This window comes from Oryctolagus cuniculus, chromosome 13, assembly GCF_964237555.1.
Source record: "Oryctolagus cuniculus chromosome 13, mOryCun1.1, whole genome shotgun sequence".
NCBI lineage: Eukaryota > Metazoa > Chordata > Mammalia > Lagomorpha > Leporidae > Oryctolagus > Oryctolagus cuniculus.
The window spans coordinates 2,348,741-2,373,698 of record NC_091444.1 but is presented as its reverse complement, the minus strand read 5'-3'; the positions used below and the strand labels follow the sequence as shown (position 1 = coordinate 2,373,698).

At 49.0% G+C, this 24,958-nt stretch overlaps 1 protein-coding gene and 1 long non-coding RNA gene across 6 annotated transcripts in view; both read right to left on the bottom strand.

Annotated features, from left to right (window-relative positions):
- Window positions 1-23,697, bottom strand: part of RNF2 (ring finger protein 2) — a 45,002-nt gene extending 21,305 nt beyond the window's left edge. Inside the window, exons 1-2 of one of the 5 annotated variants that reach the window (XM_002722443.5) lie at window positions 22,628-22,709; window positions 7,162-7,291 (exon numbers count right to left, since the gene is read on the bottom strand). In XM_002722443.5, the coding sequence (XP_002722489.2) occupies window positions 7,162-7,237 (76 nt within the window). In that variant the 5' untranslated portion in view covers window positions 7,238-7,291; window positions 22,628-22,709. Of the gene's footprint in view, window positions 1-3,363; window positions 3,414-7,161; window positions 7,292-21,974; window positions 22,128-22,627; window positions 22,816-23,623 lie in introns of those variants that run through there. The other 4 variants (XM_070055055.1, XM_051821049.2, XM_008249917.4 and 1 more) reach the window with 4 other exon arrangements.
- Window positions 3,361-3,660, bottom strand: LOC138844910 (uncharacterized). The gene is made up of 2 exons (XR_011381324.1): window positions 3,530-3,660; window positions 3,361-3,433 (listed from the first exon to the last, which is right to left on the bottom strand). It is a non-coding gene; the product is annotated as an uncharacterized lncRNA (long non-coding RNA).
- Window positions 23,698-24,958: the final 1,261 nt, after the last annotated feature.

Genomic DNA, 24,958 nt, shown 5'->3' with positions numbered 1-24,958 from the left:
AGCGTGCCTTCCTGGGTTCTGTGAGCCTTACTACAGATGACCAAGCCTGAAACTGGAGAGTGGCAATCTTCAATGTGTGGCCAGCTGCAAACAGTGTCTGCAGTAGGAAGTCCTGTGGGTCTGAGCCCATCTTTGGGGTCTGGTGCCAACTCTGGGTAGTTAGTGTCAAAAGTGTCCAGGAAGTTAGAGAATTGTTGGACGTCAAGAAATCCGCCCCTGAGGACAAACAGCGGGCTGAGGGTGATGGACATGTCCTCGCAGAGGAAACTGCAGGCTGGCCGCCAACAACACCCCCACTATGACTTCACTGGATGACCACGCACACACGACTGAGCCCTCCAATCTGGGCACCGGGTCAGCTCTTTGACAAGCACGCAGAGACAGCGATACCAACAACTAAGCCTTCAGCTGACATCCCCATGGCCATAGGCTGATGCCATGGTCACCAAGCGTGGCAAAAACACCGAGGTCACCTTCATCTTTCCTCTGAGTTGTACCAAAACCTCCACTTCAGTTCTTTCATGTGTACAATTCCGTCAAATCAATTTGGTACTAAAACCAACCACACAAACAGGGAAAGGTAAGAGGATTAACATTTAATCTATCTTCTATGTGAACAGAAAATATTCTTTTGTTTGTGCACTGTCAGAGATTTCTGCGCAAACAATCTCCCTCCTGTAGAGCCTTACATACCTAAGGCTAAGGAAACTGATAGTGGGTGTGTACACTTCAGGGGGGATGAACCCCAGATGGCAGAGACATTCCCAGAGTTGCAGACCCTGAGACTTGTCTGATCTCCTCCCCTAAACATTCATTTACATTCCAAAGATTAAGAAGTTAGGCTCCCCCTACCCATTCTCAAAGATAGGGAGCAAAGATCTATCTTGCTCTCTCAGGAGAGGAGTGGAGAGGGCCAGCGCTGTAGCGCACTTCGTTAATCCTCCACCTGCGGCGCCAGCATCCCATATGGGCGCCGGGTTCTAGTCCCAGTTGCTCCTCTTCCAGGCCCGGGAAGGCAGTGGAGGATGGCCCAAGTGCTTGGGCCCTGCACCCCATGGGAGACCAGGAGGAAGCACCTGGGTCCTGGCTTCAGATCGGCGTAGCTCTGGGCGTAGCAGCCATTGGGGGGGTGAACCAAAGGAAGGAAGACCTTTCTTTCTCTCTGTCTCTATCAGTCAAAAAAAAAAAAAAAAAAAAAAAAAAAAGTTTGTGGAGAAATGGAATTAAGAGATGTTTATTCTGCAGCAAAAAAAGTATCAAAGTCCATGCGGAGTTCTTCCTTAACCTGCATTTTCCCGTGAGATCTCTGCAGACTGCCCCTGAGTTCCCAGACAGTGTTTTCTGGTTCCTGACCTCCTCGTCCTGAGCAAAAATTTTGATAGGTTACTGCTGTAATAAGCTGTCCCTGCTCCAGAAACTGTACAGCTACCTACTTCCAGGATAATTTCCAGGGTAAACTAGAGCTATCAGAAACATATCAAGCACATAGACTCCTTTAACCTTTGCTTTAAGAGTCCAAACTGTTGAAAATGAATACAAAAACTATTTTTTCAGTACAAAAGTACTTTAAGTCTCCAATGAGAAACCAAAATTTTCATTTTAAGTTTTTCCATTAAAAATACATGAAGTGGGGCCGGCTCCTTACGGGTGCCTCTTCGAGTTCCAGTTGCTCCACTTCCGATCCAGCTCCCTGCTCACGTGCCTGGGAAAGGCAGCAGAGGACAGCTCAGCAGCTGGGACCCTGCCACCCATGTGGGAAACAGGATGAAACTCCTGACTCTGGCTTTGGCCTGGCCCAGCCCCAGCCATTAGGGGAGTGAACCAGTGGACGGGAAGATTTCTGTCTCTCCATCTCTCTCTCTGTAACTCTGCCTTTCAAATAAATAAAATAAATCTCAAAAAAAAAAAAAAAAAAAAAAAAGCCGCTACAGTGCAGCGGGTTAAATCACAGCTGTGGTGCTGAGTGCTGCCTGTAACCCTGACTACCCTGCTTCCAATCCAGCTTCCTGCCAGCAAGCGTGGAAATGGAATGCGATGATGGCTCAAGTACTTGGGGCCCTGCCACCCATGTGGGAGACCACGATGAGGTTCCTGGCTTCTGCCTGGCCCAGCCCCAGCTGTTGTGACCATCTGGGAACTGGGTCGGCAGACGGAAGCGTTCTCTCTCTCCCTCTGCCTTTCAAACAAATCTTTTTTAAAAGACAAATTAAGCAGCAGCAGTGTTGTCTGAGCTGTCTGAAAACTTCTATTTATGTCATAGTTCAGTTACATTACAGGTTAATCTTTTGAAGACTAATCTAGGTGGCAGGAGCTGCGGCTCACTAGGCTAATCCTCCCACTGCGGCGCGGGCACCCCAGGTTCTAGTCCCGGTCGGGGCACCGGATTCTGTCCCGGTTGCCCCTCTTCCAGGCCAGCTCTCTGCTATGGCTCGGGAGTGCAGTGGAGGATGGTCCAGGTCTTTGGGCCCTGCACCCCATGGGAGACCAGGAGTAGCACCTGGCTCCTGGCTTCGGATCAGCGTGGTGCGCCGGCCGCAGCGCGCCAGCCATGGCGGCCATTGGAGGGTAAACCAATGGCAAAAGAAAGACCTTTCTCTCTGTCTCTCTCTCTTACTGTCCACTCTGCCTGTTAAAAAAAAAAAAAAAAAAAAAAAAAAAAAAAAAGACTAATCTAGGGGCCTAACCACTGTTTCTATGTAAACACTCATTTTATAGTGACTGGCCAACACAGTACTGTAGAAGCTCCCTGAAATAACATGTCTATCCCACCTCTAAGCTGTAATTCTTCAACTGGTTGAGGGGAGGATGAAAAAATCTCAGTCATGTCTGAGGAGGCGAGGTGGGGCAAAGAATCAGGTTCCTGTGACACCGAGACTCGTCAGCCCCTGACTGGGCCACCCGTCTGCTCCTAAGAACTTCAAGGAAAAAGCAGACCCTGTAAACCATAAACTCCTCAAGAGTAAAGGCTAGAACTTTATTTTAGGGATGCCTTTATTTTACGGTACAACAGATAAAGCACCCGATAGAGGATGGCGGTCTTCAGAAGGGCGTCCCAGCTCTGCATCACCAGCTCTGATTCACAGGCAAGCACTCACGCTCGTGGCTTTTTTGGTTTTTTATCTGCAGAAACTTTCAGGGTTAGTGGAAAAGCTGAATGAGATGTTCACACAAGTGCCCGGTACATTCCATAAATGACAGTCATAAAACTGAATTTCACCCCCTTTAATTCACTTTTTAAAAAGCACTCATTTCTTAGCCCGCAACATGCAAAATACTAGAAAAAAATTATCAAGAATTTTACATTAATCATCTTTCAAAATGAATAAAATTTATCTTCAAGAAGAAAATATTGAAAAGACATACCAGAATCTTTGGTGGTGAGTAGGCTGATTCCAGTCCACTCATTTAAGTCTTATTCTATAATAAACAAAAACTGCCAAGAGGGACAGATTTGTTAGTAGTCTGCTGTTAGCAGCCTGTACATGGCTAAAAACATAAATGTAGTTCCTAGAATCTAAAATGAACAAACCTGGGATATGTTTGTGGTGTATCTCACTCATATCTCATCAGAAATTTGTGGATTCTTTATAAAACTTTTTTTGGGGGGCCAGCGCTGTGGCATAGTAGGTTAAGCCTCCACCTGCAGTGCCGGCATCCCATATGGTTGCTGGTTCGAGTCCTGGCTGCTCCACTTCCAATCAAGCTCTCTGCACTGGCCTGGGAAAGCAGTAGAAGATGGCCCAAGTGCTTGGGCCCTTGCAACCACGTGGGAGACTCGGAAGAAGCTCCTGGCTCCTGGCTTCAGATCAGCGCAGCTTCGGGTGTTGCAGCCATCTGGGGAGTGAACCAGCAGATGGAAGACCTCTCTTTGTGTCTCTAGATCTCTCTGTAACTCTTTTAAATAAATAAAATAAATCTTAAAAAAAAAAAAAAAAAAAGAAGAAGAAGAAGAAGAAGAAGAAGCTCCTGGCTCCTGGCTTCAGCCCAGCTCTGGCCATTGTGGCCATTTGAGGAGTGAACCAGCAGATGGAAGACCTCTTTCTCTGTAACTCTGCCTCTCAAATAAATAAATCTTTAAAAAAATGTTTTCTGGATCATCCTCCCATCCCCCCACAGTCTTTGTTGGGGGAGCGGAAGAGGTGACAATAACATAGATACGCTGCTGCCCAACAAGCAAGGAGATGAGAGCACAGGGAACCTTCATGGCCTTTTTACTCAATAAACCCAAGCCTCAGGCGAGATCCTGGCATATGCTGGGTATGGTGACCGAGCAGTTCTTGGATAAGAGCATCCAGTGTATACTTTCTACAGTAGAAAGAGGAATCCTGTGAAATGGCAGGTATACAGGCAAAAGAGTTGGCACTAAGTTGTAAAATTTGGGGTGACTTTATTAGAATAGCTATAGGAGGGCAGACAAAAGGGCGCTTCCACACTGGATGAAGCGTTTTTCTCAAAAGAGGAACTTCTGGTATAACTTATTTGAGCTAAATTCTCAAGAGTTCTGTGCATAAACATGTTTATCAGTTGCTTTAACTGTAAAAGGTGCCTGGTCTCTTCAGAGTATCTGAAACAAGCTGTGTATTATACGCCCCAAAGAGAAAAAGACTTCAGATAAACGGGGTTACAGGAGTGCCGCAATTTTCCGTGGCTGCCGTGTTACCACAACACGAGGTCTCTCACAGTTCTGGAGGTGAGGCGGCCTCATCCAGTATCCCGGGGCCGGGGCTGAGCCCAAGGCGCTGGCAGGGCCTGGCTGACTCCTCAGGCTCTAGGAGACTGCTCTCACCCCTCTCAGCCTGGGGGAGCGCTGGCCACATCCCCAGTCCCGGCCCCTCTTTTAGCATTTATCTTTTCCTCTTATATTATAGAATGAGCATGCAGCCGAGCATTTTTTTAAAAAACAGTGCTTACAGGATACAGGTGCTAGATGTGTGAAATTTACTAAGACCTGGCAAACCAGGGGGCAATACTAAATTCTGAGTAAGCAATCCAACTGCCATCCTCACAGCGCCCACAGTAACTATCACTGCATAAAACCCACTTCCAGCAGTGTAATCTAAAACTACAGCTGCACAACATACATTAATTCCTTTGAGCTTCTAAAGACACGTGTTCTTTATTGGAAAACTTGTCATTGTGTTAAACATCTGGAATACCCATCTAAATTACATTTGGTAACCTAATAGCTTCTTTATTTAAAAAGATTATACAATCAATTCTTAATTAGATTATATATTTGTTACAGAATACAGAGGAGCCATTCAAAGGTGATTTGCCAAATCTCCATTACCCAGTCTTAATTAAGTTTTTGAATACAAGTAACAAACGTAATGTTTTCTAGGCTCTCTATAATTAAGTTATTGTTACAGAGAAAATAAATGTTTTCAAGATTTCTAAAGCATCACTAACAGTTAAAATCTACATATTTAGCTACCATTGCTAAGTCAGCTCCTCAACTCACCCGCCACACACACTTCTTTGCTGGCCCAAATTTGGTCTTTCTCCAAGGCTCCAGGTCCAGTGCTGGGTATCTCACCAGCAGCCTCATTTCCTTCTGTCCCTCTGCCCACCCACATTAGAAGCTAACTGCTCATAACAACAAACAGTTGGGGAGGGGCAACAAGGTACAGCAGGTTAAGCCACAACTTGGGACACCACATCCCATACTAAAGGGATGGCTGAGTACTGACTGCTCTGCTTCCAATCCAGCTCCCTGCTAATGAGCCTCAGAGGCAGCAAATGATGATCCAAGTGCTTGGTTCCCTGCCACCACAGGGAGACACAAAGAACGCCTGGCTTCTGGCTTCAGCCTGGCCCAGCCCTGGCTATCAGGGTCATTTGAAGAATGAACCGGTAGACGGAAGATCTCTTTCTCTTTCATTCATATTCTCTCTCTCTCTCTCACTCTCACTCTCCCTCCCTCCTCTGGCATTCAAACAAATATATAAATCTTTAAAAAAAAGGGGGGGGGCGCTGTGGAATAGCTGGTAAAGCCGCCACCTGCAGTGCCAGCAACCCATATGGACATGGTTCGGTCCTGGCTGCTCCACTTCTGATCCAGCTCTCTGCTATGGCCTGGGAAAGCAGTGGAAGATGGTCCAAGTGCTTGGGCCCCTGCAGCCATGTGGGAGACCCAGAAGAAGCTCCAGGTTCCTGGCTTTGAATCAGCGCAACTCCAGCTGTTGTGGCCATCTGGGGAGTGAACCAGCAGATGGAAGACCATTCCCTCCCTCCCTCTCTCTCTCTCTCTCTCTCTTCTGCCTATGCGTCTCTGTAACTCTGCCTTTCAAATAAATAAAAAAATCTTAGGAAGGAAGGGAAAGAAGCCAGTTGAGTTCAACAGTTTAGGAAACAGTCACAGACAGCCACCATGAGAAGGACGGGAAGTCTCACTTGGGATGATGAAAAGTTCTGGAGTGGTGACGGGTGCACAAGAACAGAAGGTACTTAACCCCAGGAACTGCACACTCTGAAAGGGCAAAATTTCATGCTATCTATATTTTCCCATAGCAAATCAAATGTTAAATTTAAAAAAGGACAGCAAATTATATGCATTATCCAATTTGTAGGGATAAAAACCTGAACCGGAATTCCCTTTTGGACATATGCACACAAGGTACATACAGATCATCCACTATAAGCCCATCTAAAGCACGAGAGGGGGCTGGCACTGTGGCCTAGCGGGTAAAGCCACAGCCTACAGTGCCAGCTTCCCACATGGGCACTGGCTGGAGTCCTTCCTGCTCTACTTCCCACCCAGCTCCCTGCGAATGTACCTGAGAATTCAGTGGAGGGTGGACCAAGTGCTTGGGTCCCTTCACCCACATGGAGACCCAGACGCAGCCCCTGGCTCCTGGCTTCAGCATGGCCCAGCCCTGGCCTTTGCAGCCATTTGAGGAGTGAATCAGCAGATGGACGATCTCTGTTTTTCCCTCTCTCTCTGTAATTCTTTCAAATAAATAAATAAACCTTAAAAAATAAATAAATAAAGCCTAAGAGGGAGAGAGCAGGACATGCAGCTTTTGAGTGCAGACCTGTACAGCACAAGCGATAAAAGAGCAAATTAAAAATGGGTGATGCTGACAAAGGGATGATTTTTGTTCAGCAATGTGCATAGTGCCACACTGTGGAAAAGGGAGGCAAGCAAAAGACTGGACCAACCTCCACGGTCTGTTTGGGCGGAAGACAGGCCAGGCCACTGGATGTTCTTACTCGGATGCCTACAGAGCAAAGGCATCTCCTGGTGAAGGACACTCTGAAGGAGTATTTGGAGAATCGAAAAAACACATCCCTGGAACCAAAATGATCTCTGTGAGCAGCAGGAAGAATGAAAGGGCAGACTTGACAGCTCACCTCAAAACAGCTAGGAACGAGTCATGGTTTGTCACTGCCTTATTTGTAACAAAACAGAAATGTCTCATGACTTTAATGTATACCATAATTTATGAACTCAGGTCATGAGCGGCTGACAGAGTATTTTTGTTAGTCTTAGTTTTGATAATACCAGTAAATATTCTATTTCCCCCTTCCAAAGATAAAATTGCACTTAACTAATAATGTTCAACTTTCCCCAAAAATGGTGACTGCCAACTCAAAACCTGTTGGGAGATCAGCTTTATATTTAAATTCTGGGGAAATCTCTTCACTTCTCAGAATCCAGTGAGACTCACTTGCTCCTTAGCCTGTCAAGAGCCAAAGATGGGCAGCAGCACTGCTTTGTAGTTTTGGTCTTAAGTATGTCGATCTAATTAGAATTCCCTGTACCTAAAATGTTGCCTTTTACTTGTGACTCTGAAAGCAGCATAGGGGACGGCACTGCAGATTAAGCTGCTTGCCTGTGATGCCAGCATCCCACATGGGCGATGGTTGGTGTCCTACCTGCTCCACTTCAAATCCAGCCTCCTGCTAATATGCCTAGGAAAGCAGCTAGTTATGGCCCGAGTGCTTGGGTCCCTGCCACCCACATCGGAGACCCAGATGGATTTTCAGGCTCCTGACAGCCCTGGCTGATTTGGCCATTTAGGGAATGAGCCAGCAGATGGAAGATCTCTCTGTCTCTCCTCCTAACTCCACCTTTCAAATAAATCGATCTTTAAAAGAGAAAAATATATATACATGAATGTACACACACACAAGAAAGCTCTTTAAATACTCTAACTTCCTATATTGTTAACAACAAATAACCACCTAATTTAGGTACACAGAGTATACGAATTTCTTAAAAGTTATAAAATATGAAAGTCAGCATTTGGAGCCAACATTGTAGCACAGCAGGTTAAGCCTCCAGCGAACCCAGCATCCCACATGAGCACAACCTTAGTCCCAGCTGCTCCACTTCCAACCCAGCTCCTGGGAAAGTAGATGATGACGTCCCAAATACTTGGGCCCCTGCCACCCATGTGGGAGACTGGGATGGAGTTTGAGGTTCCTGGCTTCAGCCTGGCCCAGTCCTGCCTGTTGCAGCCACTTGGAGAGTGAATCAGCAGATAGAAAACCTCTCTCTAATTCTTTCAAACAAATAAATCTTTAAACAAACAAATAAAAAAGTCAGCACCAGGCACACTGCTGCCGAAGTTCCCTTTGCAACAGCAATACAACTGTCCCTATGCTGGCCTTCTTCCCCAGAAGCAGTTAACAAAATTCCCCTGGGGCCGGTATTTTGGTGCAGCACATTGAGCCGTGGCATGTACAGCCCAGTTTAAGTTCCATCTGTTCCACTTCTGACCCAACTCCCTGCTCAGGTGCCTGGGAAAGCAGCAGCATATGGTCCAAGTCCCTGGGCCCCTGCACCCACTTGGGAGAAGCAGAGTTCCAGGCTCCCAGCTGTTGCAGCCATTTGGGAAGTGAACCACCAGGTGGACGATCTTCGTCTCTCCCCTCATTCTCTAATACTACCTTCCAAATAAATCTTTTAAAAAATAAAAAAACTAAAGTTTTCCCTAACAGTTGTCTCCCTTGTTGTACTGTCTTGGGAAACATCTGCTGCCACTAGGTGGAGACAATTTGATGACAGCAATATAGGTTGCAAAAGGAGAAACCACAAATTGTGTACAAATACTTTAAATGATAAAGTCTTACTTCTAAGTTCTCGGGTGAACTAAGGCTAGATACTGCAGCTGGGGATCCTGTTTCTTCCCTCGTAAACTTAAGGCTTTATGTTGAGCAGCCTCTAGAGCCCTCGTAATTCTAATATTTTGTGGATCAAAGCTTGCTTAAATGTTCTTGACAGTACCTGGTCCAAAGACAGCCTTGTTCTCTTAATCTAAGATACTCTGTTTAACCACTTCTTTCAACTTGAATACTTCAACTAACCACAACCAGCTGTTTCCTCCAACTTTTTTCTTTCTAAATTCAAAGAGGCATATTGCATACGAAATTCAAACATCCAGTTATCTAAGTCAGAGCCAAGGCTTTCTACTTTCCTTTTCCCTTCTCTAAAGAATAGTTAATCCCATACTTCCCCCAAGTCCCTCTGCCTTGATGGCATATGTCTTAGGACACTTCAAAAAGCTTATGGAAAAGGGAATTAAAAGTCCATTTTGGTACCAAAAAAATTTGAAATCCATGCATACTCACATTTGAAAGAATGAGCCATCTATAGATGTTCCTTTGAATTGATACCTAGGTGCCAGAAGCCATGCAACTGTGTTTTGGGAGGGGCTTTGCTCCTTTGTTATTTTTATATTTTTGTCCAATTTGGTCAGAATCTTCAATTTTCGTTTCCTAATTTTTTTAAGATTATTTATTTGAAAGTCAGTGGTACAAAGAAAAAGGGAGAGACAGGTGGAAAGATCTTCCATTCAAAGGTTTACTCCCCAGATGGCCATACTGATGGCAGGAGCCAGGAGCTCCTGGCAGCAAGGGCTCGAACACTTAGGGGATGCCAGTGTCATAGGCAGTGGCTTGACCTGCTGCTATGACAAAACACCAGCCCACAGTTTCCTCATTCTTAATTTTCTGTCCCTCTGACAAGACTTATTCACACCAGTACTTTACCTCCTAGTTCTCATCTGCCAGTTTGGGTTTTACTTTTTTTTTTTTTTTTTTTTTTTTTTTTTTTTTTTGAGAGAGAGAGTTACAGAGAGGTCGGTCTTCCATCCGCTGGTTCACTCCCCAAATGGCTGCAACAGCCAGAGCTGCGCCAAACTGAAGCCAGGGGCCAGGAGCTTCTTCCAGGTATCCCACGCGGGTGCAAGGGCCCAAGGACTTGAGCCATCTTCTACTGCTATCCCAGGCCATAGCAGAGAGCTGGATGGGAAGAGGAGCAGCCAGGACTAGAACCAGCACCTATATGGGATGCAGGCGCTTAACGGCGCCAGGGTGTTAACCCACTGAGCTACAATGCCGACCCCTTTTCTGCCTCTTATTATGAAAATTCAATCTATTTGCATAGAGAAGTCTATTACACATATTGCAGGGCCCCATATGTCAGAACAAAGTCAACAATTTTTCTTTTTCTTTTGGGAGAGGGGAGCAGAAAGAGAGGAAGACAGAGAGAACTTCTACCGATCGGTTCACTCCCCAAATACCTGCAACAGCCAGCGGGGCCAGGCAGAAGACAAGAACTGCAGGAATTCCACTGCCTCTCGGGGTGCACACTAGCAGGAAGCTGGAATACGGAGCTGAACCAAGTCTGGAACTCGGATATGCCCATATGAGATGCAGGCATCCCAAGTGCATATTAGCTACTGCACAAATGCCTACCCAGAAGTCTGTAACTGGAAAATCATTTACCAAGGTTGTTATCCTTTCCTGGAATAAGAAATGCATGCCCACGTGCTGGAGTGAGCTGCAGCAAGTAATGATGTGTGAAGTCACAGCAACACCTCCGCAAGGCCAAAAACAGACTCACAGGTTCTAGCTCTCTGAGACGGGCATAATCTGCAGAAAAGTCAAATTTGGCCGGCGCCACGGCTTACTAGGCTAATCTTCCGCCTGCGGCGCCGGCACACCAGATTCTGTCCCGGTTGTTCCTCTTCCAGTCCAGCTTTCTGCTGTGGCCCGGGAGTGCAGTGGAGGATGACGCAGGTCCTTGGGCCCTGCACCCCATGGGAGACCAGGATAAGTACCTGGCTCCTGGCTTCGGATCAGCACAGCTCCAGCAGTTGCAGCCATTTGGGGAGTGAACCAACAGAAGGAAGAACTCTCTCTGTGTCTCTCCCTCTCACTGTCTATAACTCTACCTCTCAAATAAATAAATCTTTAAAACAATAAGTAATGTTCATAGAGTAGCTTACCACTTTGTATGAAATCTTGTTTAATTCTAACTCCATAAGTAAACAGTGTTACTGCCCTCACTTCATAAATAAAATTAATAAATAGGGAGTAAGATATTTATCTCAGAATGAGACTGAGCCAAACGATCACTAAGAAACCAAGCAAGCAAGCTGCTTAATGGTATCACAGTACATGTCAGACACAAGAATTAAATGCAGGTCTGACACCAGGGGCTGCTCTTCATTATTCCCAACACATACGGGTACTCATAAAGTCCACGGAAAAGTGGAAATAAAAGATAAGTTTATTTTGGAACAAGAAATTTGAAAACCATGCATGGTTTTTCCTTATATCATTCGCAGGAACTTCCTGAAGGCCTCTCATACCATTATGATTACTATCATAGTAATAACACCATTAACACGGAGATGTTCAGTACAACTTGGAAATTTTGTCAGTCATTAAAAGTAACAATCATCAACACCACTTGCAATGACTAGGAATACTTACAAGGGAGAGTGATAAGAAATACTCTAAAGTTGCAAGTGTGCCACAACTAGAATAATGTAAAAATTACGTTCTAAAAGGAAACGCAGAGCTGCTAGAGAGATCTGTGGCGTTTTTCACCTCTTTGTCTCTCAACTCCTATTATTACCCTAAGCACAATTTTTGAAAAAACCATTTGAAGACAGCACACCCAAGAACAGAGGAGTGGAAAACAAGTTTTTGGTGTGCCTTTGTCACATAGGGTAGACTCTGCTTTGTAGCAAAGGAGAAAAACAGCTCTGAGGAACTGTGGTAGGCAGACTGAGATTCAAGAGACCTTAATTCTCACTTTAGGTTCTTGGAACAATTCCAAAAGGCAAACCAATTTAATCACTTTTTCTTCTGGCTTTCCTGTCTCCCAAGTTCTGCAACTTGCATCAGAATAATATTGGCAGAAGTAGCTCTAGAAGTTTCAAAGGCTAAAAGAAAGCCAAGTATTTGGAAGAGAAAGCATGAAAAACCAACATACTCTTTAAAGATAGAAAAGTCCAATACAGCTAAAATTCAAACCTAAAGTTGAATCTAAAAATTAGCATAATATTTAAGTTCACAAAAGCAGTAAAAATTTAGGACAGTTTATAAATATTGGAAATCAACTAATGTCTTGGGGACAGGCAGTGTGGCCTAGCAGGTAAAGCCACTGCCTACAATGCCAGCAGCATCGCATACAGGCGCCAGCTTGTGTGCCAGCTGCTCCACTTTCAATCCAGCTCCCTGCTAGTGACTTTGAAAAGCAGTAGAAGATGGTCCAGGTGTTCAGGCCCTTGCCAACCACGAGGGAGACCCAGTCGAAGCTCCTGGCTTCAACCCGGCCCAGCTCTGGTATTGCAGCCATCTGGAGAGTGAACCAACAGATGGAAGATCTTTCTCTCTGTCTCTCCCTCTGACTTTCAAGATAAACCTTAAAAAAAGGGGGGTGCCGGTGCTGTGGCACAGCGGGTTAACGCCCTGGCCTCAAGCACCGGCATCCCAAATGGGCGCCAGTTCAAGACCCAGATGCTCCACTTCCGATCCAGCTCTCTGCTATGGCCTGGGAAAGCAGTAGAGGAAGAGGACGGCCCAAGTCCTTGGGCCCCTGCACCCACGTGGGAGACCTGGAGGAGGCTCGAGGCTCGAGGCTCCTGGCTTCGCATCGGTGTAGCTCTGGCCATTTCGGCCAGTTGGGGAGTGAACTATCAAATGCAAGACCTCTCTCTCTCTGCATCTCCTCTCTCTGTGTAACTCTTTCAAATACATAAATCTTAAAAAAAAAAAAAAGGGTCGAAATGTCTTTATAAAGTGAGCAGGATTTAGGTGATAGCATAAAAAAATCTATGCTGTGAAAAGAATGTCAAACATTAGTAAAAAAAAAAAAAAAACGCATGTTTTAAAGTCCATTAGGGCCAGCGCCGCGGCTCAATAGGCTAATCTTCCGCCTGCTCACCGGCACACCGGTTCTAGTCCCAGTCAGGGCGCTGGATTCTGTCCTAGTTGCCCCTCTTCCAGTCCAGCTCTCTGCTGTGGCCCGGGAGTACAGTGGAGGATGGCCCAAGTCCTTAGGCTCTGCACCCACATGGGAGACCAGGAGAAGCACCTGGCTCCTGCCTTCAGATCAGCGCGGTGCGCTGGCCACAGCGCACTAGCCGCAGCAGCTATTGGGGGGTGAACCAATGGCAAAGGAAGACCTTTCTCTCTGTCTCTCTCTCTCTCTCACTGTCCACTCTGCCTGTCAAAAAAATAAATAAATAAAAAAATAAAGCTACTGAAAATTATTAAAAGACAATTTGCTTAATATAGACTCCCCCATTCGTAGCTCTTAGACTACTCCTGAAGGTACTATACAGCATATTAAACATTGAAATTAACTAAAATCAATCCATTGATGAATGGTGGATAATTAGCCCTTTAAATTTTTTCTCACAAGCACACCAATTGTCTTAATTTTCCTAAACCAATTAAACCAACAGAATACCCAAAAGGTTTCAGAACAAATTAAACTGATTTTGATAACATTATCTATACTTTTATATAACTAATATTAGATTTTTAAAGGCAATGGAGATTTCCAGGAAAAAGAAAAATTTCTAGAGGCTAGACTAATAAGTTATCATTGGCTAACCCAAACTGGAAAATGAGACTTGCATTTCTTTAAAAAAAAAAAAAAAAAGAAAAAAGATTTATTTATTTACTTGAAAGTCAGAGTTACACACAGAAAGAGAAGTCTTCAGCCGGCGCCGTGGCTCAATAGGCTAATCCTCCACCTTGCGGCGCCGGCACACCGGGTTCTAGTCCCGGTCTGGGCGCCGGATTCTGTCCCGGTTGCCCCTCTTCCAGGCCAGCTCTCTGCTATGGCCAGGGAGTGCAGTGGAGGATGGCCCAGGTGCTTGGGCCCTGCACCCCATGGGAGACCAGGAAAAGCACCTGGATCCTGGCTCCTGCCATCAGATCAGCGCGGTGCGCCGGCTGCAGCGGCGGCCATTGGAGGGTGAACCAACGGCAAAGGAAGACCTTTCTCTCTCTGTCTCTCTCTCTCACTGTCCACTCTGCCTGTCAAAAAAAAAAAAAAAAAAAAAAAAGAGAAGTCTTCAATCCATTGGTTCACTCCCAAATTGGCTGCACCAATCTGAAGCCAGGTGCCCGGAGCTTCTTCCGGGTCTCCCACGTGGGTGCAGGGGCCCAAGCACTTGGGCCATCTACTACTTTCCCTGGCCACAGCAGAGAGCTGGATCAGAAGTAGAGTAGCTGGGTCTCGAACCGGTGCCCATATGGGATGCTGGCGCTCCAGGCCAGGGCGTTAACCCGCTGCGCCACAGCACCGGCCCGAGACTTGTATTTCAACAAAACTATAATAATTATAATATTAAGAACAGAGAAATTTAGTCTTAATATTTTAGGCAGTACTAAATTGGAAACATCTGAGAGCCTTTAGCAAAACATTTTTGTTACTTTACAGCCACATGAGGAAATGTTGTTCCTAAGAGACAGAATCTCATAGCCATAAAAAGCACCTTTCCACTCCACTCCTTTGAAGAGCTCTGTTCTCGTCACAAATATGCTAACTAAAAATGTTAAGATCAAGGATAATACTAAAACTAAACAGGCAACATGTTCAACCTTGCTGGGCATGTTACTAAAAGTAGAGACTTGGACAGACTTTTTGTGCAGTGGATTAAGCCAGAGCCTGCGATGCCAGCATCCCATTATCAGCGCTGGTTTGAGTCCCGGGTGCTCCACTTGCAATCCAGCTCCCTGCTAAAACTCCTGGGAAAGCAGTGGAGAATGGCGCAAAGTGCTTGGGCCCTGCACCCACACGGGAGTGGCTGAAATGCCTGGTCCAGCTGCAGCTCCTCCATCCATCTGGGGAAAGAACCAATGGATGGAAGACCTCCGTCTGTCTCTCTCCCTTTCTCTTTAACTCTGCCTTTCAAAAAAAAAAAAAAAAAAACTTAGGAAATAAAGCCTCCTGAAACAGATAACTCTCAAATAAAACAAACTACAATAGTAATTTCCAGGCAAAAAAGCAACATCTGTGTTTTCATTACTCCCTCAGGCCCTGGTCATTTCTATAAGCCACGAAGTGAGGGTTTTGTTCCTACATGCAAAAAGAAAATGCAGGGTATCAACTCAGGATATAAACAAGATATTTATCACCAGGATAAGGGGAGGAACACTATCAGACTTGTGAAAATTTGGTATTTGGTAATATTTCCACAGGGCCAGCACTGTGGTGTAATGGGTAAACCTGCCACCTGCGGCACCAGCACCCCCATACGGGCGCCAGTTCAAGTTCCGGCTACTCAGCTTCCAACCCAGCTCCCCGCTAATATGCCTGGGACAGCAGAAGATAGCACAAGTCCTGCACCCCTGCACCCACATGTGAGACCCAGATGAAGCTCTTGGCTCCTGGCTTCAGCCTGGCCCAGCCCTGGCTGCTGTAGCCATTTGGGAAGTGAACCAGCGATGGAAGACCGATCAGTCAATCTTAATTTCAGTCTCTCTCTGTCTCTCTGGTCTCTGCCTCACCCTCTCTGTAACTCTGATTTCCAAATAAATAAATCTAAAAAAAAAAAAAAACAAAAAACAGATTTCCACAACTCCTCCCACAACCTTGTTTCCAATCTAACAACTTTCCTTTAAATATGGGAATTCAAAGTGACCAAACGATCTTTTTCTCTCTTCACATTCACCCCTTATATGTGTTACCTTTTAGGTCTTTACCCAAAAAAAGAAATGTATAAGGTCAGTGATGGTGATTTAAAAAAATAAAAAGAACCCTCGAAAAAAGGTGAAGAATCTTGCTTGTGGTAGAACCAGACCTAGAAACCTAGTCTCCTGCCTTAAATTCTACAGCTCCTTCTGGTAAAGCCAACACTACCCCTCTGTAATACAGTAACACCTTCTATAACACATTTGGCTGGGCTCCAAAACAGGCATCCCAGGCTGAATGAGACTCTGTACAGCGAATAGTGTAAACAGTGAGGGTTTAATGCAATTACTAGCACAGGGGCAGACATCTCTCAAAAAGTGAAGAATTAGTTGGTCTGAAATTAAAGCAGCACGCTTGGTGCAGAACAGTCCTCTGAAGCAGAGTACAACGCTGCAATGTCAACCCCTCAGGACCACTACTACAGGTAGCAATAAGCTACACAGGGAGGGGGAAACAGATACAAAGTGGACACCTGAAAAGAGCACTATACAAAGAAACTGCAGGATGCTGTTTTATTGTTAGAAAATGAAGGCCGGCACCGCGGCTCAATAGGCTAATCCTCCACCTTGCGGTGCCGGCACACCGGGTTCTAGTCCCGGTCGGGGCGCCGGATTCTGCCCCGGTTGCCCCTCTTCCAGGCCAGCTCTCTGCTGTGGCCAGGGAGTACAGTGGAGGATGGCCCAAGTCCTTGGGCCCTGCACCCCATGGAAGACCAGGAGAAGCACCTGGCTCCTGCCATCAGATCAGCGCGGTGCACAGGCCGCAGTGCGCTGGCCACGGTGGCCATTGGAGGGTGAACAAACGGCAAAGGAAGACCTTTCTCTCTGTCTCTCTCACTGTCCACTCTGCCTGTCCCCCCCAAAAAAAAAGAAAGAAAATGAGGGACCTGGGCTGGCACTATCTTCCACCTGCCGTGTAGTCCGAGTCGGCGCACCATTTCTGTCCCGGTTGCCCCTCTTCCAGGCCAGCTCTCTGCTGTGGCCCGGGAGTGCAGTGGAGGATGGCCCAAGTGCTTGGGTCCTGCACCCGCATGGGAGACCAGGAGAAGCTCCTGGCTTTGGATCAGTGCAGCGCGCGCGCCAGCCACAGCAGCCATTGAGGGGTGAACCAACGGAAAAGGAAGACCTTTCTCTCTGTCTCTCTCTCACTGTCCACTCTGCCTGTCAAAAAAAAAAAAAAAATGAGGGACCTGGAGCCGGCCCCATGGCACAGTAGGTTAATCCTCCGCCTGCAGCGCCAGCATCCCATATGGGCACCAGTTCTAGTTCCGGATGCCCCTCTTACAATCCAGCTCTTTGCTATGACCTGGGAAAGCAAAAGAAGATGGCCCAAGTCCTTGGGCCCCTGCACCCATGTGGGAGACCGGGAAGAAGCACCTGGCTCCCGGCTTTCGGACTGGCACAGCTCAGCCATTACTCCCCATCTGTTTCTCTGTTTCTCCCTCTCAGTGCCTGTAACTCTACTTCTCAAATAGATAAATAAAATCCTAAAAGAAAAAGAAAAGAAAAAAGGGGCCGGCGCCGCGGCTCACTAGGCTAATCCTCCGCCTAGCGGCGCCGGCACACCGGGTTCTAGTCCCGGTCGGGGCGCAGGATTCTGTCCCGGTTGCCCCTCTTCCAGGCCAGCTCTCTGCTGTGGCCAGGGAGTACAGTGGAGGATGGCCCAGGTGCTTGGGCCCTGCACCCCATGGGAGACCAGGAAAAGCACCTGGCTCCTGGCTCCTGCCATTGGATCAGCGCGGTACGCCGGCCACAGCGCGCCGGCCACGGCGGCCATTGGAGGGTGAACCAACGGCAAAGGAAGACCTTTCTCTCTGTCTCTCTCTCTCACTGTCCACTCTGCCTGTCAAAAAAAAAAAAAAAAAAAAAAAAAAAAAAAAAAAAAAAAAAAAAAGAAAGAAAAGAAAAGAAAAAAGAAAATGAGGGACCTGTCTCCCTTCCACTCAGAAATCACTGTGAAATTTTAAAGCATTAGATTATAAAAAATAAAAGAGGTAGGCAAGGATTTTATTTAGCCACCAAAAGAATTCATGTGAAAATAGTTGGTTCCAGAATATAAAACTCGAAGTCTCACTTACAGATCATTTATTGGTACTATACAGGTCAAACTGATTGATTATTTTACCCTTTCAATTCTCTTATCTATAAAATCAGTAACACTTTACCCAAACTTTTTTCTAATGATCTTGGAAAAAGAAGACAATATCTACAAAATTAATGATTAAAATTTTATCACCATTTTCTACTGCAAACACAAATATTTCTTGAAAATCTATGTGTGGGGCCGGCACCATGGCAGAGCAGGCAAAGCCACTGCTTGCAGTTCCAGCATCCCATACGGGCACCAGTTCAAGTCCTGGCTGCTCCACTTCTGATCCAGCTCTCTGCTGTGGCTTGGGAAAGTGATGGAAGATGGCCCAAAAGTCCTTGGGCCCCCGTACCCGCATGGGAGACCCGGGGGAGGCTCCTGGCTACTGGCTTCAGATTGGCCCTGCTTCATCCACTGCGGCCATTTGAGGAGTGAACCAGCACATGGAAGGCCTCTCTCTCTCTGCCTCTCTGTAACTTTGCCTTTCAAATAAATAAATAAATCCTTAAAAAAATAAAATAAAATCTATATGCACAGTACTAGGCTAGACTAAAAGTATAGAGAATGTGATGGTGTTTATAATCTAAATGAGAAAACACAGAAAATGCTTAATAATGACTCTGATGTGACAAAATCAAAACATCTCAGAGAAACAGCTTTGACAGGAGTTGGAGCTGAATAGAGCAGTCAGAAAGAATAAAGATGGATTTGATCAGGACATGAGATAAAAACAGCAGTCATTAAGTTTGACTAAGTAGAGAAGAGGCAAGTTCATTACCCCATCTTTAAATTCCCAAAACACATCACTTATCAGTTACTGCATTTATCACATTGCTGTTATTTGTCATACCCTCCTGGCCTGTAAATCCCTCGAGAACAGAGACCTTGCTTCATTTTTCTTCACCTAATCCATAGCCCAGGATGTGTGGAACATCGATGTTTTTAGAAAGGCAATGTAAGAACAGGATTCCCTATTTAAATTACTATGTTTAAATCTCTACTCTCCGTGCAGGTCATTTACACATCATCTCTCAACTCTGAAACCACTCTTCTAGACTTGACGCTCTGTGGCCGGAGCTAACACTGTGCAAACCCCACCAACTCCTTTGCCAGACAAGTCTCTGTCAGTTTTTGCCCATGAAAGTAGTAAACGGGGGCCGGTGCTATAGGTAATGCCGGCATCTCACATGGGCCCCAGTTTGAGTCTCGCTGCTCCACTTCCCATCCAGCGCCCTGCTCGTGTGCCTGGGAGGGCAGCAGTGGAAGACTCGGGCGCTTGGGCCAACACCCAGGTGGGAGACCTGGGAGAAGCTCCTGGCTCCGGGAGGCATTTGGAGAGTGAACCAGCAGTTGGAAGATTCATTCTCTTTCTCTAAGTAAATGAAGACTAGGAAACAGAAGGAGAGTGAGGGGACTTACTCCCAGTTCCTGCTAGCAGCAACTGCAGCCCCTGCACCTGGCAGCAGCAACTGATTCCAGCCTCGCGCTCCTTTAGGTAACTTCCAGAACCATCTTTCACACCCTGCACACGCACACGCAGCTAAGCAATGCAGACCTCATCGAAGGTCCAGCACTAGGTCCATGCATCTCTCGACTGAGCTCTTTGCATCTGCCTACTGCAATGCTCCCTTCCTGCTAAACTCCCCTAGTCAGCTCCCTGCATTAAATCCCCTTCACCCAAAGTCCCACTGAAGTTCCCATTCTCATCTGGACCCTAAAGCAGTACTAAATGCACTGACTCTTACTGTTCTCTGACATATCTTGCTGCTTTGTAAACAAAACTTGGAGTTATTTTATAGACAAAATTTGTTTCACAAAGGGTAACTTGAAATCCTCTAAATTTGCTTCTAAGTTGCAGCATAAAGAGTACAACTTCTGTGATTTAAACTATCTGGCTTCGGAAAGGGAAAAAAGGAAATGAAATAATGCAGGCCAGTCAGAGCACACCCACCCACCCGTCTACCTCCTGGAGATATGTGACTGGTAACACTGGGCAGCTGTACCTCATCAGTCTCAGCCCCACATGCTTCTCCCCGTGTGGCTAGAGACCGTGCAGAATGTGGTTCTTGTATTTGAAGACTTTTTCTTCTGCTGTCATTTAACATGGCCCCGAAACGCAAGCCAACTCTTCTGTTTAGTGTCCAAAGAAACACCTATTTGTTCCACCACTAAAGCAGAGCTGAAATTACTGGCACGTCGTTCTGCCTTCCTAAGGGATTTTCAAATATAATTCTTGGTACCTATGATTTCAATTTTACACACTGACTTTAAAATCTAATCTCTTCATAAAATACAACTCTACAGCACAAAAATAAATTTCTATCACATGAGAGCCCATAAGCAACACATCTGTTGAAAACAAATGACCAAAACACTTAGAGGTTTTTCATTTAGCTTGTTCTTTCACTTAGTGGTATGCTCTCATTAGACAATCTGAGGCTTATTTCAAAAACAATTTTTCACTGTTGTACTTAATACACATAAACTGGTTCCTGTTTTACAAAATTATAAAGGCAGACACGTGGAGGCAGCAAACATGTTAATTCCTTCTGGACATGAAATAGAAGGCATATCTAAGCTGTAAGATTCTTTCTCAAAGTTTCTGGTCATCCCTGTATCTGCTCAGCATCCAACAAGACATACCCCACGCCCAGGGCCACTAGCCCACTTCACTTGCTAACACCCCTCAGCCTGAGCTGCACAGAAGTTCCTCACACAGTACGACACTGGACAACGAGCCCCTGACTTTATAGTGGCCTGAGTTTATGATCTACCTCCTGCCACCACAGTAAGGGACTCATCGTAGAGCTCCTGCCTATGACCACACACAGCTACCCTCTACTTAAATGCCAAGAGTCCCATCACCACTTCTAGGAAATCTACAATCAATCAAACTGTAATCCCCACACCAAGAAATACCAGAAGACCTAGCAGACATGTTAGGCAGAAGGAGGAGAAGGCCTGTGGGAGAACAGACACGTCATCCAGACCTTGAGAGTAAACATCACTGTGCCCCCAATATACCCACTCAGTTAAACACAAAGGCGGCATTAAGTTACCAGGACGCTGTATGACTTCTGAGTACAGAAATCCAGAAGTTAAACAAGCGGTATCTGATGACAATATCTGTCTTGCACAGAGCACATAATAAACACTTTAAAAACAACTGCAGATCTGTATGTGTCCAGAGTGTACATTACCTCCTGTTTTTTTTTTGTAAAAACTGCAAACTGTGATACTTTGTTAGTTTTTCCTGAAATTAATAAATGAGTCATTGCAAAACTATGAAGTGCTTTAAGTCATACTAGAAACACTGCCATAATTTAATAAAGTGCATTTTAACGTTAACTCACTTCTGCTGGAAGGAATTACGCTTCATTGTGAAGGTGTACAAATGAGACCGTCCCTGAAACCGGTGGTGGTTATATATGATTGATTAGGCATCTATCACCTCTACTCGGAAAACAGCGTCACGCAAACACAAACCATGAGTAAATCCGATTAAAGAGCTACACCCGACTCCACAACCTGAAGGCCCATAACAGAGGAAATCCCAAAGCCGTGTGCTGGCCTGGGGTCCGTTTCTGTCCAAACCTGGCAGCTGCCCCGCACGGACAGAGAGAACCGGAACGCCCAGCGTTCTGGCCGTGTGCATGGCCTGCCTTCAGCTTGTGAGTCTAACTTGAACTCAGTCACTTGAGGGCCAGGAGCGTCTCTGGCAAACACCTGACAGGGTGGCTTTCCTTCGTCAACTTCCCGTGTCCTTCTCCGTCCACTCCAATTCACCTCGCTCGCGGATGCCACGAGGGCACCCGAGGGGAATCACAAAAATTCCCTCGAAAACGTGAGGGGCCATGTCTGCCGTGCTGCCCCTGGAAAATGGAGGCCCACAGAGCCACGCGCTGTCCCGCCACGCAGCCGAGGCACTCGCAGATACCTGTTGATCGTGACAGGCGGCGAGTTCAGGGGGGAAAGGGGACTACCCCGGAGTCCCGCGGCTGCCATCCAAGTCCCTTACAACTCCGAGGGCCACCCGCACTCGAGGAGGACGCCGCGACGCCACCTCCGGTGTTCAGTACTAAGCAGTCACGGGGACGCACGGCGGATCGATCCCCCACCCACCGAGCCAGCATCCCAGCTGACCGCCACGCACCCGAGCCATTATGTAATGCAACGGCGGCTCGCGCGCCTGAGGCCCCCGCACGTGACGGGCCCGCCGGGGGCCCCGCGCCGCCCCACCTGCCCGGGCGCACCCCCGGCCCCACGGCCGCGCCAGACCCCAGGCGTCCGGGACGCAGCCCGCGGCGGCCCCTCAGGCACGGCCCGGCGGGGGCGGCCGCGGGGCCCGCAGCAGGCCCGGCCGCGGCGCCCGGGAGGAGCCCGCGCTCCCGCCGCCGCCGCCGCCGCCGCCTCGGCGCTGGGGGGCCGCGAGCCCGGCCCGCCCCCGGCCTCGCAGCGCCGCGAACAATGAGAGGCCGCCTCCCCGCCATCGCCGCCCGGCTGCGGCCCGTCCTGCGCCGCCGTCCCCCCCGCCCCGGCCGCCCGGGCCCCGCCGCCCGCCGCCCGCCGCCGCCCGCCGCCGCGACTCACCGGCTCCCGCCCCCGCCCGGGCTCCGCGGGCCGCGGCCGCAGCGAGAATCGCGCCCCAGCCGCCGCGGCCGCCGGCGCCGCCGCACAATATGGCGAGCCTGGGCCTCCGCAATGGAGCTCGGGAAACACCGCGGGGGCCGCTCAATATTCATGAGCGGCTGAGGGGAAGCGGCCGGCGCGCCGCGGGGAGGGCGGGAAGCGGCGGGCGGCGCGGGGCGGCGGCGGCGGCGCGGGCGGGCGGGCGCGCGCGCGGGGGCGCGCACGGCCGCCGCGGGAGGGGAGGGGGCGCCGCCCCGCCCCCGCGGCCGCCCCGCCCCCGGCCCGCGGCCCCCGCGCCGCCGCCGCCGCTCCCGCGCCCCCGGCCCCCGGGGCCCCCGGCCACGCCCCCGCTGCGGCCGGCCACGCCCCCCGCGCCCCCGCCGCCGCCCCGCGCCCGCCCGCACCGCCCTCGCGCCTGCGACCCCCGCGGCCGCCCCGCCCCCGGCCCGCGGCCCCCGCGCCGCCGCCGCTGCTCCCGCGCCCCCAGCCCCCGGGGGCCCGGCCACGCCCCCGCTGCAGCCGGCCACGCCCCCCGCGCCCCCTCCGCCCGCGCCGCGCCCCCGGCCCCCGGGGCCCCGGCCACGCCCCCGCTGCGGCCGGCCACGCCCCCCGCGCCCCCTCCGCCCGCGCCGCGCCCGCCCGCACCGCCCTGGCGCCTGCGACCCCCGCGGCTGACCCGCCACCTGTCCGCAGCCGCGCGCCCCGCCGGGGCCCCGCGTGTCCCGTCGCGAGCCTCTGGGCCGCCGGCTGTGGGGACTTCCGTGGGCGCGCGCCTCAACTTGGCGGGACCCGCGCCGGCCCCCGCGTCGCGCCGACCCGCCGCTCCGCGGGCCTCAGGGCAGTGGCCCGGGCTCGGGCCGCGTCTGCTGCGGGGCGCCGTCGGCCTCGGCTCCGCCCGTGGCCCGCACGGCGGTGGTACCGTCCCGACTCGAGGACACGAGAGCCAGCGGCCGTCACCTGAGGCACAGCCGCCCGCCCGCGGGGCCGCGCCTGCGGAGGAGGCCACCGCGTCCACCGCCGCCGGGAGCGCCCGCGCCGGGGTGTCCTGTCCTGGCGGAGTAACTGCCACCAGCAGACGCTGGCGGCGCGAAGGGACGGCCGCCTGGACAGCGGGCAGGTGGGCTCAGCGCCTCCAGCCTGCGCCCAGCGAGGTGACCTGCGTGCGAGACCCGCCCCTCAGGACTTTGTCTACACTCGCTGTCGCGTGGAGTGCCTCTTTCCTTGGACTGCCTGAAACTACAGACAGTTGCAAATAAAAGATAGGAGTTTACGTAGGAATTTGGAAGGGAATTGCCAATTCCAGCAGCTGTGTTCTGGGGCGGTTTCCTGGGAGCTAGGGTCTGAGGCGGGCTTGGACGGCACGCGGTAGGAGGAGAGAGGACAGGTGTCGCAACGTTGAAGATAACACGTCAGGTGTGCAGTCCATCACACTAGAGCCAGTGGCTTGAAAACTTGTGCCTACCAGCCAGGGCTTTCAATGAGACGTGACGGTTTTCTACCAGGCCTCGGAGGTTAAGCTCTCCCTCAGTGTGAGGGGGAAAAAAGTCGACAATCATGAATGCTCCGCGCTTCTTCCTTGTGAGCGACGCCCCTCCAGAGAGGCTGCAGTTACAGGACGATTGCACGAGCCGGGCAATTAAAGGAGGACAAGAAGTCCATAATTGGGAACCTTTTGCTCTAGTTAAAATGCTTTTGAAAATCATGATGTGTGTGGTTACATTAAGCAAGGCATTTGATGTTAAGGAAATGACCATTTGTAGAAAGCATGGGAGCTTTATGGTTGAAAATTAAATATTGTACTTAAAAAAGATTCACAGGAGAATTAGTGGGAAATGGAAAACTTATGGGATATCTGGATTAAATGTGATTAAAAAGCTAGACCTCGGGCCAGCTAACATCCGTAATATGAATTATGCTACTGAAGATTAACGGAGCTCTTTATCTGATCTCTTACTTAAAAAAGTGGCCCCGACAGTCCTATGGGTCCTCCCTGACAGAACTACTCAGAAAAGGTTAGAAATGGCGTGGAATTCAACATCTCCAAAGTCTGCAAGCTGTGCCACCTCAAAAGTGTGCTCACGCTGCTTGCTATTTTATGTCAGACTCTTCTAGTCACTGCAGGAGCCAGGTGACAGAGCAGCCACCCTCTCCTGTGTCACCCGGAGACCAGCAACTCGTTCTCTGTGGCCGAGGGAGGAGAGGGCTGCCGAGTCCCCATGAACTCGGAACACAACCTGAACTTGGGGTGGGCACGAACCACTCACCGCACTTCATTGCCCAGAGCTGGTTACT